Source organism: Phodopus roborovskii, unplaced genomic scaffold (assembly GCF_943737965.1).
Source record: "Phodopus roborovskii unplaced genomic scaffold, PHOROB, whole genome shotgun sequence".
In the NCBI taxonomy this organism is placed as follows: Eukaryota; Metazoa; Chordata; class Mammalia; order Rodentia; family Cricetidae; genus Phodopus; species Phodopus roborovskii.
In genome coordinates, this window is record NW_026126514.1 from 23244172 (window position 1) to 23260837 (window position 16666).

Genomic DNA, 16666 nt, shown 5'->3' on the forward strand with positions numbered 1-16666 from the left:
TGGACAGTGTTATCAAAAGTCGTCCATTTCAGAACTGGAAGAAAAATGAGTTACCAAAGTCTCATCACCAGTTAAGACTAGTTAGGGAGAAATAGGGAAAAGAGCTTCCACATGCTCTACCTTGGGCTCTTCCCACTATAACCACTCTCTTCTCCTGAAGGTAAGTTTTATGTTATGCTGTTGATTGTATTTACACATAAAATGTTTTTCTGTCATTCTAGTAGCTTATGGGTGGTGCCCAGACTTCATTTTGATGGTAAAAGTGGCTTTCCAAATTTATACCTTACTCTCTCTCTCTAATTCATTTGCCCCTCATAAGAAAACCAACTCTCCCAGTACAGGTCCCAACAGGTTGGCTCAGTTTTCGGTATTAAGGTTGACAGCATACCATGTCATCCTGACTCATTACTCATCCTGGTCTTCAAAGCCCAGCTAGCATTTTATTAAAAATACTATCACTTCCTCATCCAAGGTGAAGTTGTTTCATTTCACAATAACAAGAAAGAGGAGCAGGTAGGAACAGTGGCTACTCACCAGACAGGATCACCTCTGGGCTACAAAATTTGAGAGACACTGAGGCAATGGAACAGAATACATCTAGCTGATAGAGAATGTGAAATCTGCAAACAGGGACCATGCAAATTCAAGTCTCTAATAGCAAAACATAACAATGCTATTTATTAGCCGGACAGTGGCAGCCCACACCTTTATCTTTAATCTCAGTACTCAGGAGGCAGAGGCAGGTAGATCTCTGTGAGTTTGAGGACAGCCAGGGCTACATAGAGAAACCCTGCCTCAAATAAATAAATAAATAGATAGATAGATAGATAGATAGATAGATAGATAGATAGATAAATAAATAAATAAATAAATGTGCTGTTTACTAAACATTCTGCCATATCTTAGGTTCTAGTCTAAGACACATACATTATTGCTAATCTTCATGCATGACTCATCCCACAAGAGAGGTATGACACAGGGAGATAAACAGAACCAGAATTTTTGCATACAAGGACCTCACAGGTGGCAAATGGGGGAAGTGGGCATCAAAATGACCTTTGGTTCCAAGCCTTCTTACTAATCAGTAAACATACTGTTAGCATGTACACACACGTTGAGGTTCTGAGAATGCCAATGTGCACACAGCATGTCATTTATTTAGATAGACCTTTCAGCATCATATGAATACCAAGGTATTCATAAGATAAGTATTTCTCAGTGATAAAGCAAGTGAATATGGCCAAAGGTGGCCCTTGAACTCAGGAAGGTTCACTTTCTGTTCTATCATGAGACCTTCTTATCTATAAAGATCCCAGAATGTATAATAGCAAGTTAGTTTCTGACAAATTTTACAAATTATATATGAAAAACCAGTATATATCTGAGAACCCTACACAAAGTCAACTTTGAAGTGTTCTAAAATAGAATGCATGCTACATATTCAAAGCTGCCTAAAGCAGGGCTCAAGAATGTCTTAAAGCAATATAAATGGCTTCAAAGAGAAAGGGAACAAAGGCCATGAAACAATGAACTCTCTTAGGAGACTAAAGCTGGTGTAGGACAAGCTGGCTCACAAAAATGGAAGAATTTCTGCATTATGCTAAATACCAGGTTTAATGACTCAATATAATTAAATGATAAGAGTATCTTCATCATAATTTCAGAGCCTAAAATCAGTTAGGCTCAGCTAAGCAGCATTCCAGAGCCTACTAAGAAATTCAGGACAACTCCTCTCTAGGACACTTACCTCCTAACTGGAAAAAAATGAGATGCATGTGTGGAAGAATGAAGGGTAGCATTTTCTGTAAGGGTGGACTGCCAAGAAGCAGGGGACCTGAAGGATGGAGAAAGCACTGGGCTTGTCAGAAACAGTGGCAAACTGTAGGCCGGCCCCTTTGGGGGAAGCCAGAACTAAAATCGGGGGCCGGACCCTAATGTACATGAAGGGGTGAAGTGGTGAGCCAGGGAGATCAAATGTTGATAAAGATATGGAGTAGTGGAGCTCTCACTTCCCATAGGAAACTCAATAGTAGAGTCTCTCTGCAAGTTAGACAGTGGCTTACTAAATACTTATCCTCAAGCCCAGGAACTACTGTCCTCACTATCCACCCAAAGGATTAGCAAATGTATGCCCCACAGAGGCACTTTAGTTATAACTGCCACATTATGGATGAAGCCAAGATACTTCGTAGGTGAATGAAAAGGCTACGGCACAGTCACACAATGGGGTAGGACTGAGCACTAGAAGAGTGAACTGGGTGGGTGCGATGGTTCACACCTGTAATCCCAGCACTAGGGAGACTGACGCAAGACTGCTGAGAGTTCAAGATCAGCCCTGGCTACATAGCAATTTCCAGGCCAGCCTGCACTAATTTAAGCCCATCTCAAAAATCAAAACAAGGATGAAAAGACCTAAGGAAAACCAAAACACTCTACTAAGTGGAAGAGGACAATCTGAAAAGGGCATCTTTCAGATTCAAAAAGCATAGCTACAAAGCCAGTGACAAGATCAGTGGTTCTTATGAGAGCAGTGGCAGCATGAAGCCATGTGATACTGTGAAGGTTCATCCATGTCATTAGGCTTCTATCCAAACCCAAAGAAGGAACAGCACCAAGCACGAGCCCTAATGTAAACCACAGACAGATTCTGCTCGATGCAGTGTGCCAGTGTAGTTTATAACAAATGTGCCATTTGGGATGGTGACCGCGGAGGCCACAGGAGTGAGAATTGGGGCAAATGGGAAATCTGTGTACTTTCCTCTCAATTTTGCTATGTACAGAAAAGTGAAAGCCTACAATCTTTATTTTAAAAAGTCACTCAAGATACATATATTCTTATAAAAGGACAAACAGATGGGTCACAGGGTATCTGCAGGATGCTGGTTAAACAGTACATTCATACAATGAAATACTGGGTAGCTATAAAACAACACAGCTTTCTATGTACTGATAAAATGTTAAGTAAAAGGAATGTACAGAAAGTGAGTACAGTACACCATTAGTGTGTTTACAAAAGTATCTATGCAAATATATCTGTATAAGCTTCTATCCTCATGAGCTATCTACGGAAAGTCAGAACAATGTTATATGCTGGGTATCTCTGAACACACAGGTAAGCTAACACCAAGAGAGCATGCTCTAAAGAGGATGGGTGGGCAAAAGAAGATGCTAAGTGTTTGGCATTGTCCAACAGTGAGCTAACTGGTGATATCTGAGACCTGGTCAACCTTTCTTATGTGGGCTTTCTTGCCCTTTTAAAATGCTCAGCATCACATTTGTGGCCTCTACCCAGTATATGGTGGAAGTACTCTTTCCTCATAGAGCTGTGACTACCAAAAACGACTCTGGTCGTTGCCAAATGCCCCCTGTGAGGCATAAGTACTATTTGTTGAAAATTACTACTCAGAAGCAACAATATTAACAATTAACTTACAAAACACTCTTGATAACATATCACTGTAAATTAATAATAAATTCAATGCATATGTATGTATTTAATGTCGTGTGCGCGTGCATGCGTGCATGTGTGTATTCCATCCCCCTCATCTACACGGGGCTGCCACATAACCAATCACTTTCACAAGCTGACCTCTGAAAGCCCCTCCCAATGTAAAGTAGGCATTCCCTGTACCTGTTCCTCTAGTGGGCTTCCCAATGACACTTAGGCCCTTCTGAATCTCTGTAGATGCCCTGCATGAATCAAGTTACCAGCCTTCTCCATTCCTCCCATCCACCTCACAAAAATAGTAACTTCTCCGTCCATAATCTTCCAGAATGCTAAGGAAGGCAACCACATCACAGAAACCTACCAATGAGATTTTGGCTCAATTGTTTAAAACAAAACAAAACAAAAACTAATGTAATTAATGACACAGTAAGAACATAATTCATAATTGCTTGCATTACACAAATAATGTCTCTTCCTGTAATTCCTAAGGACCATGCATAGTGCCGTTGTTTTAACATCATGAAAGGCAGTACTGACTTCAAGAAAATTACAAAGAGAGAGATTCATTATAAAGCCAAGAGAGGCCTTAACGAGATTCTCTACATCGTAATTTCATTAAGTATAATGCCGTTAGTGATATGCCACAATGAAAGGGTGGCAGGAGTTAAAATACTCAGCAGGCTTGAATCTTTTCAAACAGATCTAAAACTGGTTGATTCTCCTGTGTCTCTGCAGAGATCCATGGCACCCGGCCCTCAGCTTCACGCTCTGAGGTCACTCCTTCAACGTGGCCGTCGGTGGGATGGTCTGGGTGGCATCATCATGAAATCATGATCTTCAAATCCTAGTGCTGTGCTGACTGCTTGCATTTAGCTCTCAGGAGGTTGGCTTTTGTTTGTGGAAGAGACCTCGGTGACCTCACTGCAATCAATACACCCATGAGTGGCTATGGAAGATGCTTAAAAGTGTCAGCGACGAAAAAGAAACTCACCATTCTAACTACTTCAGGGTAAGTCTGCTCTGTCAGACAGCCTCTGCTTATTGTAATGTAGTCCACCAGTTCATTAAGAGTGGAGCGCTTGTATTCTTTCATTTTAAGATCAGATAGCGTGTCCATGAAGTCAAAAATGACACAGCACTGCTGAAGTTTCTTTAGGAACAGTTCAGGCTGCTCTGAGGTTGGAACGTCTAAGAAAAAAAGAGGAAATGGTGTAAGTCTGTCATCAATTCCAGGCAACATGAGTTCTCTGTGAAAGTTACTTCAAAAACAAACTCAAAAGAACAACACAACAGTGCTCTTGTTAACATTCACATAGGCAGGAGACACCGTAAGCACCGCACCAGAGACCCCCGAGCCTGAAAGCCCCACTCAAGTAAGTGACTGCATTTGCTATTCTGCATCTGAAGACTGGCTAAATCCCAAGAGCCACCTGCAGGTTAAAGCAAGGTTTAGTCCGAAACACCCCAATGCCAACATCCTTAATATCTAAAGTCACCGAGAGAGGTCAAACTTTCCCTTATAAAGTGAAGCCACAAGTTTTCAGTTAGTTTAAATTCATTTACTAAAATGTTTCAAAGCAGAAATCTCAGTCTATCATTTCATCTGACATCCTTGGCGTTTAAAGCAATGGCTGCATGTGGGTTTTGTTTTCAGTTTGTTCTGGCTCCATGAAGTTACTTTGTCAAAGAAACTTGGAAAACCAACAAAATGAAACAATGCCAACAAGTACACCAACGCAGGGAAAAGGCTCAGTTGGTGAAGTGCTTACACACAAGCATGAGAACCCAGGTCCAATCCTCAGAATCACAGGAAAGACAGGCATGGTAGTGCATGCACATCAGTGAGTGGCAGAGAGCAGGAGCATCCCTGCGGCTTGCCAGCCCAGCCTTGCTGGTGAACCCCAGGTTCCAGTGTGAGACTCTATCTCAAGAAACAAAAAGGGACAGTTTCTGAAGACCATACCCAAAATTGACCTCTGACCTCCACATGTACACACGTGCACACACCCAAGCAGACACACAAAAAGAGCACATCAGAAGCGACGATATAAGAATAAATTTCACTTGCATCTGTATCTTCTGACCTATGCTCTTGAGCAGAGAGGAAAAACCCATTAACATTTTTTTTATTACTCTACAAATTGTCTTCAGACCACTATATGTATGCTATGGCATGCATGTGCGTGCGCACACGCACACGCGCACACACACACACACACACACACACACACTAAAGACAATTTTAAAATAATTAAGTGTTCTCCTGCTCTCTTTTGAAACAAACAGCACATTAGGGGCTGGGGGATGTAGCTCAATTGATAGAGTACTTGCCTAGCATACACGAAGTACACGAAGTCCTTGTTTGGATCCCCAATACTACATAAAATCACAAGCTGTGACACACGACCACAATCTCTGTATTTGGGAAGTGGAGGCAGTAAGGAGCAAGAGTTCAAGAGTATCCTCGAGCCTGAAGCCAGCATGGCCCCACATGAGACTACCTAAAAAGGGCTGTCAGGTGGTGGCAAGAGAGTTAAGCACTTAAATGTGCTTATTACCAAGCCTAACTCCCTGAGGGGAGAGAAGTAAGATTCTAAGAGTCAGGCATCAGAGACCAGAGCAAAACTGTCTTCTGGATACAATGGGACCACACACTCATGAACTCAGAGCAGTTACAGATATCTGCACAAGACCTGGCCAAGACCAAGTCAGTAAACAGTCTAGAGTGGAGTGAGAAGGAATTCACAAGCCCTTCCCCTAAAGGGGGAGCTATGGATGGCTGATAGCTTCTAGGGGAGGGAAAGTTGGTTTTCTTTAAGAATGTGGCTCCTGGTAGGCCAACTGTGAGCAAGTGGATGGTCCCAGACCCAAGAATATTGGGACAGCACAAACTGAAGTTGAGGGATGGGTAGGAAAATGGGGGTTGATCTGGGAGAAAAATGGGGGGTGGATGTGACCAAAATACATGTTATGAAATCTCAAATAACAAAAAAATACTTTTTAGATGACAAAGTCTAGCTAGGAGTGATGGCACAGGCTTTAATCCTAGTACTGGGGAAGCAGAGGCAAGTAGATCTCTGTGAGTTCATGGCCAGCCTGTCCTACATGAGTTCTAGGACAGCTAGGGCTTTGTAGTGACCTTGCCTCAAACAAAACAAAATGAAAACGTATCTACATGACATAAATTTGCATTCCATACTATAATAAAGGGTTCTGAGAATATAGTTCAGTTGGTAGAGTATTTGCTGACTCTATCAGTTTGATTCCAAGCATGGTGGGGGGGGGGGGAGGGAATAGCTGAGGCATTTGGCTCGGTGTTATTTCTAAAAATGAAATAAAAATTTGAGGTTAAATTTCTCCAGCTACAAAGGAGTATGATCTACAATTGGCAAGTCTACTTCCTATCCCATTTCTTTCTACTATTTTATCCACCCCTACCCCTACACTGTAGCTGCCCTTGAATGGCAATGAGAATTATGATCAGTGTGATGGTTTGAAGAGAATGGCCCCCACAGGTTCGTGTATTTGAATGCATAGTCCCCAGGTGGTGGAACTATTTGGAAAGAATTAAGAGTTGGAGGAGGTGTGTCACTAGGAGTGAGCCAAACTATTCCCAGTTAGCTCTCTCTTTATCTCTGCCTTCTATATAGATAAGGATGTAAACCACTGCTCCAGTACCCAGCCTGCCTGCCTGCCTGACTGCTCCCATGTTCTCTGTCATGATGGTTACTGACTCACCCTCTCAAACTGTAAGCCCCTAGAAATGCTGTTTTCTATACGTTGCCTTGATCATAGAGTTTGTCACAACAATACATAAATAACTGACACAGTCAAGGTAAGCTCTACTGCCATCATCCAAGTGGATAAATCATTTATTTAGAGGTAAGCAGGTGGCATTCTAGCAAAAAATAAAATAAAATAAAAATTAGAGCTGGTCACGCCTTTAGTCCCAACTCTTAGGAGGCAGAGGCAGGAGGATCTCTGTGAGTTCCAGGCCATTCTGGTCTACAGAGAGTATTCCAGGACAGCCAAGACTACACACAGAGAAACCCTATGTCAAAAAAAAAATTTTTTTTCCATGATGAGTTATGGACCTGGGAACAGTACTTGGGTCTCTAGCCACACCCACATGGCCCTGTGATATAAAAGAAGGACTCTAAAGATTTAGCCACTTTACCAGACACCACAGAGGTGAATGGGGACAGGGAAAAGGTTTACTAATATAACATCAGTTAAAGGTTAAAATTTTCAGGGGACTTCTAATTCATACACATTTTGATAGCATAGATTTAACAAAGCCCCCAAACTAGACTATCCACATGGAGAGTGCTTACAATTACTTAGGAAGTCTGAAGAATCTTTGAACAACAGCTTTTTACAGAAACACCATCATTCAAGCAAAAACAATGTCTGTGGTCACTCAACATTTTTAACAATTCAAAACATTCAAGCAGTTGGCATTTAGAAACTTTCTAATGGTAAGCAGTTGGAATCCATTCCTTATCCATTCAAACTGATCCATCACAGGCAAATCTGAAGCAGCCTATCCACCTACTAGATGAGACAATAACAACTATATTTATTGGGTCTACTAGGTACATATTCCTTGTGTTCTAGTCTAAGCACTTAGACACACTAATTCTCATTTAATCTCTACAACAATGTGCATAAACAGGTGCTATTTTCAATTTAATAGATGAGTGCATCAAGACAGAGAAATTCAGAATCTTGGCCAGAATCATACTGCTAATACAGTGGAGACATGACTCAAACCCAGGCTGTGTGGCTCACAGCCTGAACTCTTCTACACCATGCAGCATTCTGCTGCACAGAGACTACATTCCAGAAAATAGGGTGCAGGAAAGGCAGCAGCAGACTAAAGCAGAGACAATCACAGATGCACTCCTAGCACACCCCATTGATGAAGTAGCACACTGAGCTCCTCCTCTAGCTGCCTCCAGAGATTTCCAGGCAGTGCAACGGCTTCTGTGCTCTCTATTCTTTACCCTTCATCACATGCCTCCCTCATTAAAGAACATAAACAGTCAGGACAAACCACAGGATGTGGGGGCGTCCCTTAAACAATTTGTATAGTAACAGCCTGAAAAACTTTTCCCATCACAACTAAAGAATGAGCTATAAAATCCATTGAAGAGCCAGGAACACTTCTAACTACAAGAAGGCTGAGCCAGGATAACATGAACCCAAGCATTCACGACAGCCTGGGAAACATGGACAAAGTCTCTCTCCCTTTCTCTCTTCCCCTTGGTGGTAGTGGAAGGTAGAGGGATATGGTCCAAGCAAGGGATTCTTACTGTATAGACTGGCCCTGGGATTGCACTCCACAGCTGTGTTACCCCCTACCTCCACTCCTTCATCTCCCTAGTCCTGGTGGGTTGTGAGAAGGTAGGTAAGCCTGAACAAGGACCAGAGAGTGCTGTGTAGTCCAGAAGATTTCAACTAAGTAGAAATTTAATATCTGTGGACCACTCCAAAAGCAAATATACTCTTTCAAGAAACATTTGTTTGAAAGAGAGGACAGGGACTGAAGAGATGGCTCAGTAGTTAAGAGCCAGCACTTGGGAGGCAGAGGCAGGCCTAGTCTGCAGAGTAAATTCTAGGACAGACTCCAAGGCTACACAGAGAAACCCTGTCTCAGAAGAGGGATAGAGGGAGAAGGGAAGAGGAGGAAAGGGGGAGAGGAGGGGAGGGGGAGAGAACGGGGAGGGGGAGAGAATGGGGAGGGGGAGAATGGGGAGGAGGGAGAGGAAGAGAGAGAGAGAGACAGAGACAGAGACAGAGACACAGAGAGAGCGCACTAGCTGCTCTTCCAGAAGATCCAGCACCCATATGGCAGCTCACAATTGTCTATAACTCTAGCACTGAGGGATCCAACACCTATACACAGATATGCATGCAGGCAAATAAAAATAAATGAACTTAGAGGGAGGGAGGGACAAATAGGCAACTAGGTATCCTGCTCCCCTGCACTTGAAAAGAGAAAAATGTCATAAATCGCACAGACAGCATACAGCCAGTACATTCTGACCACGGTGTGTAATAACAGCTGCCACCCACTTCCCAAATCCAAATCACCCGAACATCGAAACACATCTGAAGTTGCTTAAAATCAGAGGAAAATACTAGACCTTTAGAAATAAATGTAAACTATTAAAATTTAAGGTCATCTTAGAATCCCCTAGCAGGCAATCAATAGATCTGTCACTGTTTTCCAATGGAATCCTTTGGTCTACAAAAGCCATCCTGCCCCACAGAGAGTTCCATAAAATCGTAACCATAAATAATAAGAAATTGATAAGTGGTTATATAATAGCATGAAGGTCATTAGCACAATGACTCTCCCAACCAACGCCAGGGCTTAAAGGGGAGAATAAACTGTTGCGGTTATTGCAGTGTGGTGAGGTCCCACCAGATCAGGTCCCATCAATCTGGAAGGCCATGAAAGTTAAACCCATCTCCAGAAGGATTCTCACTGAAGAAGGCACTGCAGTGAGCAGCAAAGCTGCACCATGACCATGCTGCTGCCTTCCTCTTTCCTTTTTAGCAGTAATTAGTCTCTGAGGGGTTGGTTTTTGTTTTTTTTTTTTTTTGTTTTTGTTTTTTTTTTTTTGTTTTTTGTGTTTTTTTGTTGGATACTATTTTTTTTTTAATTTGAAACAAGCTTGTTTTACATGTCAATCGCAGTTCCCCCACCCTCCCTTCCTCCCCATCCCATCCCCTGCGTCTCTGTATTTCTATCATATCTCACAACATCCATCTCCCCATCAGCTAAAGAAAATGTCCACTCTCCTAAGGCGTGCACACACAGAAAATTTAGAGAGCTACAGGCATGACATATAATGGAAAAGTGACCACAACATTCAAGATTAAGAGATAATGTCTCTCTTGGCACACAGAGCACACTCCAAAGGCTATTGACAGCCACAGCCTACTCTCCCTATCCTACCTATGGAGAACAGCAAAGGAATGAGGAGTTCAAGGTCATCCTCAGTGACATGTCCAGTTCAAGGCTAGTCTTGGATACAAGAGACCTTGTCTTGGATCAATGGGATGGATGGAAGGACAGACAGATGATAAAATAAACAGTAATATCTAGACAGACAGGGACAGAACAGGCGGTAAAAGGATCAGGAAAACAAAAAGCCGAAAGATGTTATCAGGGAGAGAAGAATGAAACTGTTGGAATGGATTTTCATTTATTGATACAATTTAAGGGCAAATTTGGGAGGTAAAAATTTTCCCCTTGTGTTGGGGTGGTGTGAGGATAGAGTATACAGAAAAAAAAATTGAATAATGAAGAGGGAAATACCAGAAGCAAAGCAGAGTAAGAGAGGCAAGATACACAGAGAGAGAGATAAAAGGCACCAAACCAAAGACCTACAGAAAGGCAAAAGGGTTAGGGTTTGTGACAGTGGACACAATCTGCAATCTCTGGCAATACCACCTGCACCAGAAAGGAAGAGAACATCGAGAAAGCTTATGAACTTTGCCTCCAATGGAGAAAGATTTGGCAAGATACGCTCTGTCTGGACGACTATGCTGTATAAACTGGATGCCAGATTTGCTGGACACTGACAACTCTTGATGATCCTCAAGAAAATCCAATATAAGAAGCAGTTAAATTTTCCTGTGAGAGTCTGCAGACACACTATGGCTATGGACTGAAGATGGAAGACAAAGAACTTTGGGGACCAGGCAGGAATGTCTCGTCATTTCTAGAGTTATACTATCCTCTGTGGTCTGGGACTAAGACGAGACTTATGCTTTTCATAGACTAGACAAACAGATGTAGTGATGGATATTTTCTTCAACCCTAAATGTTAATGGCAAAAGGTTAACGGACATTTGATATGTATGTCAAAATTTTGCATTAAGGAAAACCCTTTATTTAGACAGAAAAGAGGAGAGGATGGGAGATGTCATTCGATAGCTTTAACAACGAAAAAAACACGTGGCCAATGGAAAGGAAGTAGGAGGGACTCGGAACACAGAGGAAGGAGGGGGGGGGGGAGGGGGGGGGGGGGGGAGGGGGGGCCCGGAGAGAAAACAAGACAGCGAATGGGTTAATAATTAAGGGGAAAAAAAAAAGACTTTGTATACCAAATAACAAGGGGCGGCAGAAAAACCTAAGAAAGAACCCACCCTTGAACTATGCCTAGAAAAAAAAAAAAAAATTTGCAGGCAACCATGGGCAGAAAACTAGGAACATCAACTAGAAAGAAAAAAAACAACCACAAAAAAAACCCAAACTAGCATAGGACAAAGAAAAACACACCGAAGAACCCGCAGGCAAATGGGCAGAACTAGAAAAAAAAAAAAAAAACATCCTAGATGATGTAACCCAAAACCAGAAAGACAAATATAGTATGTGCTCACTCATAGGTGGATACCAGACATAAAACAAAGATACCCAGCCTACAATCCATTACCCCAGAGAAGCTTGAACCCGCTTCCAGAAACAGATAAGCAGATGCAGAACTCACAACTAACCAATCGGCCAAGCTCCTGGAGTACAACAGAAGTGAGGGAGGAGTGATAATATGAACAAAGGAGTCAAGATCATGAAGGGGGAACCCACAGAATCAGCTGACCTGAGCTAGTGAGAGATCACTGACTCAGCTCTGACAAGTGGGGAATCTGCATAAGACCAAACTAGACTTCCTTAATATAAGTGACAGTGATGTGACTGGGACAATATATGAGGCCACTAGCAATGGATCCAAGATCTCACATTAATATACAAACTGACTTAGTGGAGCCCATTCCATATGGAGATATATCTTGCTCAGCCTAGACACAGGGGTCTATGGGTGAAGAGATGCCTTGGCCCTGCCTCAACAAGATGATGAGACAGACTTAGACTTCCTAGGGCAGGCCTTACTCTCTCTGTGGAGCAGATGGGGGGAGAGGGGAGCGCTGGGATTCAAATGTAAAAATTAAATTAATAAAAAAGTAAAGTAAAAAAGAATTACTTTTGACCTAATAAGTCACAAAGAGCCAACAATGTTTCATCAAAAGATGACAAACTATCAATTTTTATAATGAATCAAATAACAAAATTAGGCTTCAGACTTAGGAACTAGAGCCAAATATAACATGATCATTCAAGATACTTCACTGTACAAAATAAGACACTAATCCAAAACTGAAGTGGTAACTAAAGTATTGCATCTGTCACCTCCAATTTACTATGTGTGTTCAAACTTGCTGTTGATGGTGACGGTAATGGACACCATATCATTTCTACTGCTGGGCATTTTTATTTCATAAAAGGCATTTCAGATGAGTTCACTGTGTAGCCAAGGCTGAAAAGCATTTGTTAAAGCAAGACTTTAAAGTCCTAAAGTCCTTCTTTTATTTCCTTCACCTCTGAAGTCCCTTTTCTTTGTGTTTGTTTAAAGCCAGCAGTAAAAACTTTCCATCTCTTAAGCTAAGGTGGGAGCCTGAAAACATCTACAAACAGTGAAAGTACTTCTTCCTGGCGTCCCTCATAAAAGCTGAACATAGAGCTGGGCTGCTTTCACAACTATTGCCAGTCTAGTGGGAAGCTTTCAAAACACTGTTGATCACTAATGGCCACATTTCTACATAGCGTCAAAATTTAGCTTACAGAATGGCCAACACAAACACAACACTACCGAAACCCTGCGCACTAGGCTATGGATTGGCCACAGCAAACTGAAAGAGCCAACTCTGAGTTGTCCGGGGACAAGGGAGGGACCAGCACAGTAGCAATGAAGAACACTTACTGGTACAAAGTATGTGTTAAGCCTCTAACATGCCCTGCCCCTCTTCACACCCAGAATGTCCTATGAGTAGCCATACCACTGCTGCAGTTGAAGAAACTGATGTCAAGAACAGTCAAGTCACTAGCCCAACACATCATATGTTAGTAAGAGCTTAGTTCCTGCCCACAACAGTGTTGGTTGTAATTCAGGCAAACCTGACCCCGCCTCTCACCCACCTGTGCCTGGCAGGTGTTTGTGCCCTCTTCCGTGCTCTTTCCAGCTATCCTCTGAAGGGACGTTTCCTGTCACCGCGGCCCCCCTTCTCTTCTGCCCTCTGTCCCGCTCTGTCCCTGTCTCTGCATCTGTGTCTCTTTACCTCTTTTCTCTTTCCTTCCCTTGTTTTCTTGCCTGCCTATCAATAAAACTTTCAATCTGAGTCATGTCTACAGGTCTCTGTTTCCCCATCACTGACTGTGCCACAAAACCAGGTGTGTGGTCCCAACCCACACCTATTTATTCCTAACAATAATGATGGTGCCAAGGAAGACGGTGGTGATGACTATGATAAATGATAGTAATTAACAAAAGTCCTCATTATTGGAACTAAAAAAAATTGTTCACTGTCATTATTTGTGAATTCTTTAAGAAGGTTTGTAATCTAAAAGTAAAAAATAATATACTGGCCTGCCTTTCAAATATCAGTATGTTATAAAACTGAAAAGCATACAACTGGCCTTAAATAAATAACACAGAAGACTATACTTAGTTTTTAAATAATAACATATTATTTATTCCCCCAGTTTAGATAACAAGCATGTGTTTATTATTATTCTTTCCTGGAGCTCTTCAGTTTCCTTCTCCAAAGCTAATACATGTGGTCTAATTTATAAACAAAATTCAAAGGTCACTACCATAACCACACACTAGAGTGGCCTGGGCAGCAAAACCCTGATTTGAGACTTTCATACTGCTCTGACACTTTATTTGCAACGGAATAAACAGCAAAGAAATAGTTGCTGACAGTCTTTGAGCACGCGTGTGCGTGCGCACACACACGCACACACACACACACACACACACACACACACACACACACACACACACCTGACAAATAGTTTTATTTCCAATACTTTATAAGCTTTGCCTTCTAATGTCAAGGTAATTACTGAAGCTTGATGGCACAAGAAATGAAATACTGTTAAGTTCTTCAACCCCTAATTAGAGGTATAAATTACTTTTCTATTACCAACTCACCACAGGACAGAAGCCACCAAAGCCCCTGACTTACAAAGTTGGTGTCACTATTATTAATTCATTTCCTAAGGGCTTATTTCCACGGATGGAGACAGCAGCAGCACTTAGTATATGTGGAATTCCTGGAGCTTGCAGAGCTGGGATGGCCCAGTGGATAAAGCATTTGCTGTGCAAGCATGAAACCTGGAGGTGGGATCCCCAGAACTCATGTAAAAACTTGGAGGCATGATGGTTGCTGGTAGTCCCAGTACAGGAGGGGGGGGGGGGCCCTGGGGCAAGTTGACTAGCCATATATTTAAGTACACATACTGAATTTTATTTCCCCTGTGTAAATGAATTTTAAATTTTATCCCACCAGAAAGAAAATTATACTGGAGAATAGAGGGAAAAGATAATAACATATTTAATAGGGAAAATAACCTATTTTAGCGTGTAGTCCTGAAGCACAAATTTTAAAACTGTGAATTTCTAGTGATACAACATTTGTAAATGTAAAAAGTAGAGTCCAGTTTACAAGAAAAAGGTCTTTAAACTGTCTTTTCCTATTAATATGTAAGATATTAACTTATTTTCTAAAACTACATTCAAAAAATTAAAAACTGATGACTTTTAAGAATAAACAGTGGGGCGGGGGCTGGAGAGCTGGCACAGCAGTTATGAGCACTTGCAACTCTTGAAGGCCAGCCTGAGCTAGTGATCTTATAGAACTCCTAACCAGTACATTCCAAGGAAGCTGGGGAAGAGGGACAACTAAAATAATAACTATACCTATATTATATGGTACATGCTCTGGAGGTAATAATCCACAAGGCAAAGCAAACTACGCATGCTGTTGCTGGGAGATACAGTTTTGAGCATAGCATTCTCCTGAAAAGAGAAATCTGAAGCCAGGCCTGGTGGTCCATGGCTTGGACAGACAGATCTCTGTGCGTTTGAGGGCCAGCCTGGTCTATACCAGGGCTGTTACACTGAGAAACCCTGTCTTGAAAAAGGATGGGAGGAGGGGATGGCAGAGGAGGGGAAGGAAAGGGAATCTGAGAATACTCAAAGGAGGTACAGGAGATCAGCAAAGAGATGTCTGCAAGAAAGCATCCCACTCAAAGGAGCTAAAGAGGCAAGGATCCTTATGCAGAAAGGGGTATATGTGCAGAGGAACCAGAGGGAAAGCAAGCCTGTGGGGGATGCAGGGGCCAGTGGGGGGAATAGGGCAGAAGAGGAAGGGGTGGATAGCTGCAGGTCACCTTGGAATTTCTGTTTGGAATTAGAGTCACATCTTTACTGTTTACTAAGTAATACCGGGCTTAGTTTCCTTCTCTGTAAAATAGAGAAAATATATTTTACAAGGTTGAGTGGGGAATTAAACAGAAGGCCATCTATAAAAGTAGAGGACTTTTTGGGGAAAACAAAAATCATCCCTTTGACAAAAACTTACCAGTTTTTCTACTTTACAGCTTTTATGATTGTTTCTATAGGGAATGTTTTAACATAACTTCCAAATTATTTTAAAAACACTTTTAAATTCCCAAGTATTTCTAGAAACATTAAAATTTCATCAATATTGTATTCCAGTAATATCAAACACCAAATGTTATCTATTTGAACACATATACAATCCTAATCTGTCTTTTCTTCTATAGTTGTCTTTATGACAAATAGCAGATCATAAGCACACAATAAAGGAAATAAGCACAACAAACTTCTTGGATGTATGTGACTGAAGCCCAATCCTTCACCCAAAAGTATAAGTAACGAAAGCATCAAAGGTTACTTTTACAAATGTCACAACTGTAAAGTAAAAAAATAAATAAAGACCAGAATTAAAGTTTTTAGGAAGCACTTATTTGGTTACATGACCCAACCCACACAAAGTAACTTTCCCATAATAAAATAACACATTATTTTCAACCATTTCCATTGACTGAGGATCTTTTTTTCTCAGGAGATTACTCCTCCAAGGGATAAAAATGGCCTAGCACTTCCATTTATTTTGAGGATTAACATCATTGTGAATCGTTTTAGAATGAGGTGAACCTGTGGCTCTTTTTACAATATGAGGTTAGAAAAAATGGGGAGGGGGAGTGTGTAGAGACAGACAAAGGATGGATGGAGGGATGGCCAGGTGGACGATTGAGCTGTTAATTCACAACATATAGTCCACACTATTCATAGACACCATAAATCTATTTAGAATACCAAAAGAAAAAATAAAGCATCA

The 16666-nt window shown here is 41.6% G+C and overlaps 1 protein-coding gene across 4 annotated transcripts in view; it reads right to left on the minus strand.

Moving 5' to 3' along the window:
* The window catches only part of Ppp2r5e (protein phosphatase 2 regulatory subunit B'epsilon), a 143556-nt gene that overhangs the window by 64873 nt on the left and 62017 nt on the right, over positions 1-16666 (minus strand). For all 4 annotated transcript variants that reach the window (XM_051196005.1, XM_051196004.1, XM_051196003.1 and 1 more), the window contains one exon: positions 4440-4636. In XM_051196005.1, the coding sequence (XP_051051962.1) occupies positions 4440-4636 (197 nt within the window). The remainder of the gene's footprint in view (positions 1-4439; positions 4637-16666) is intronic.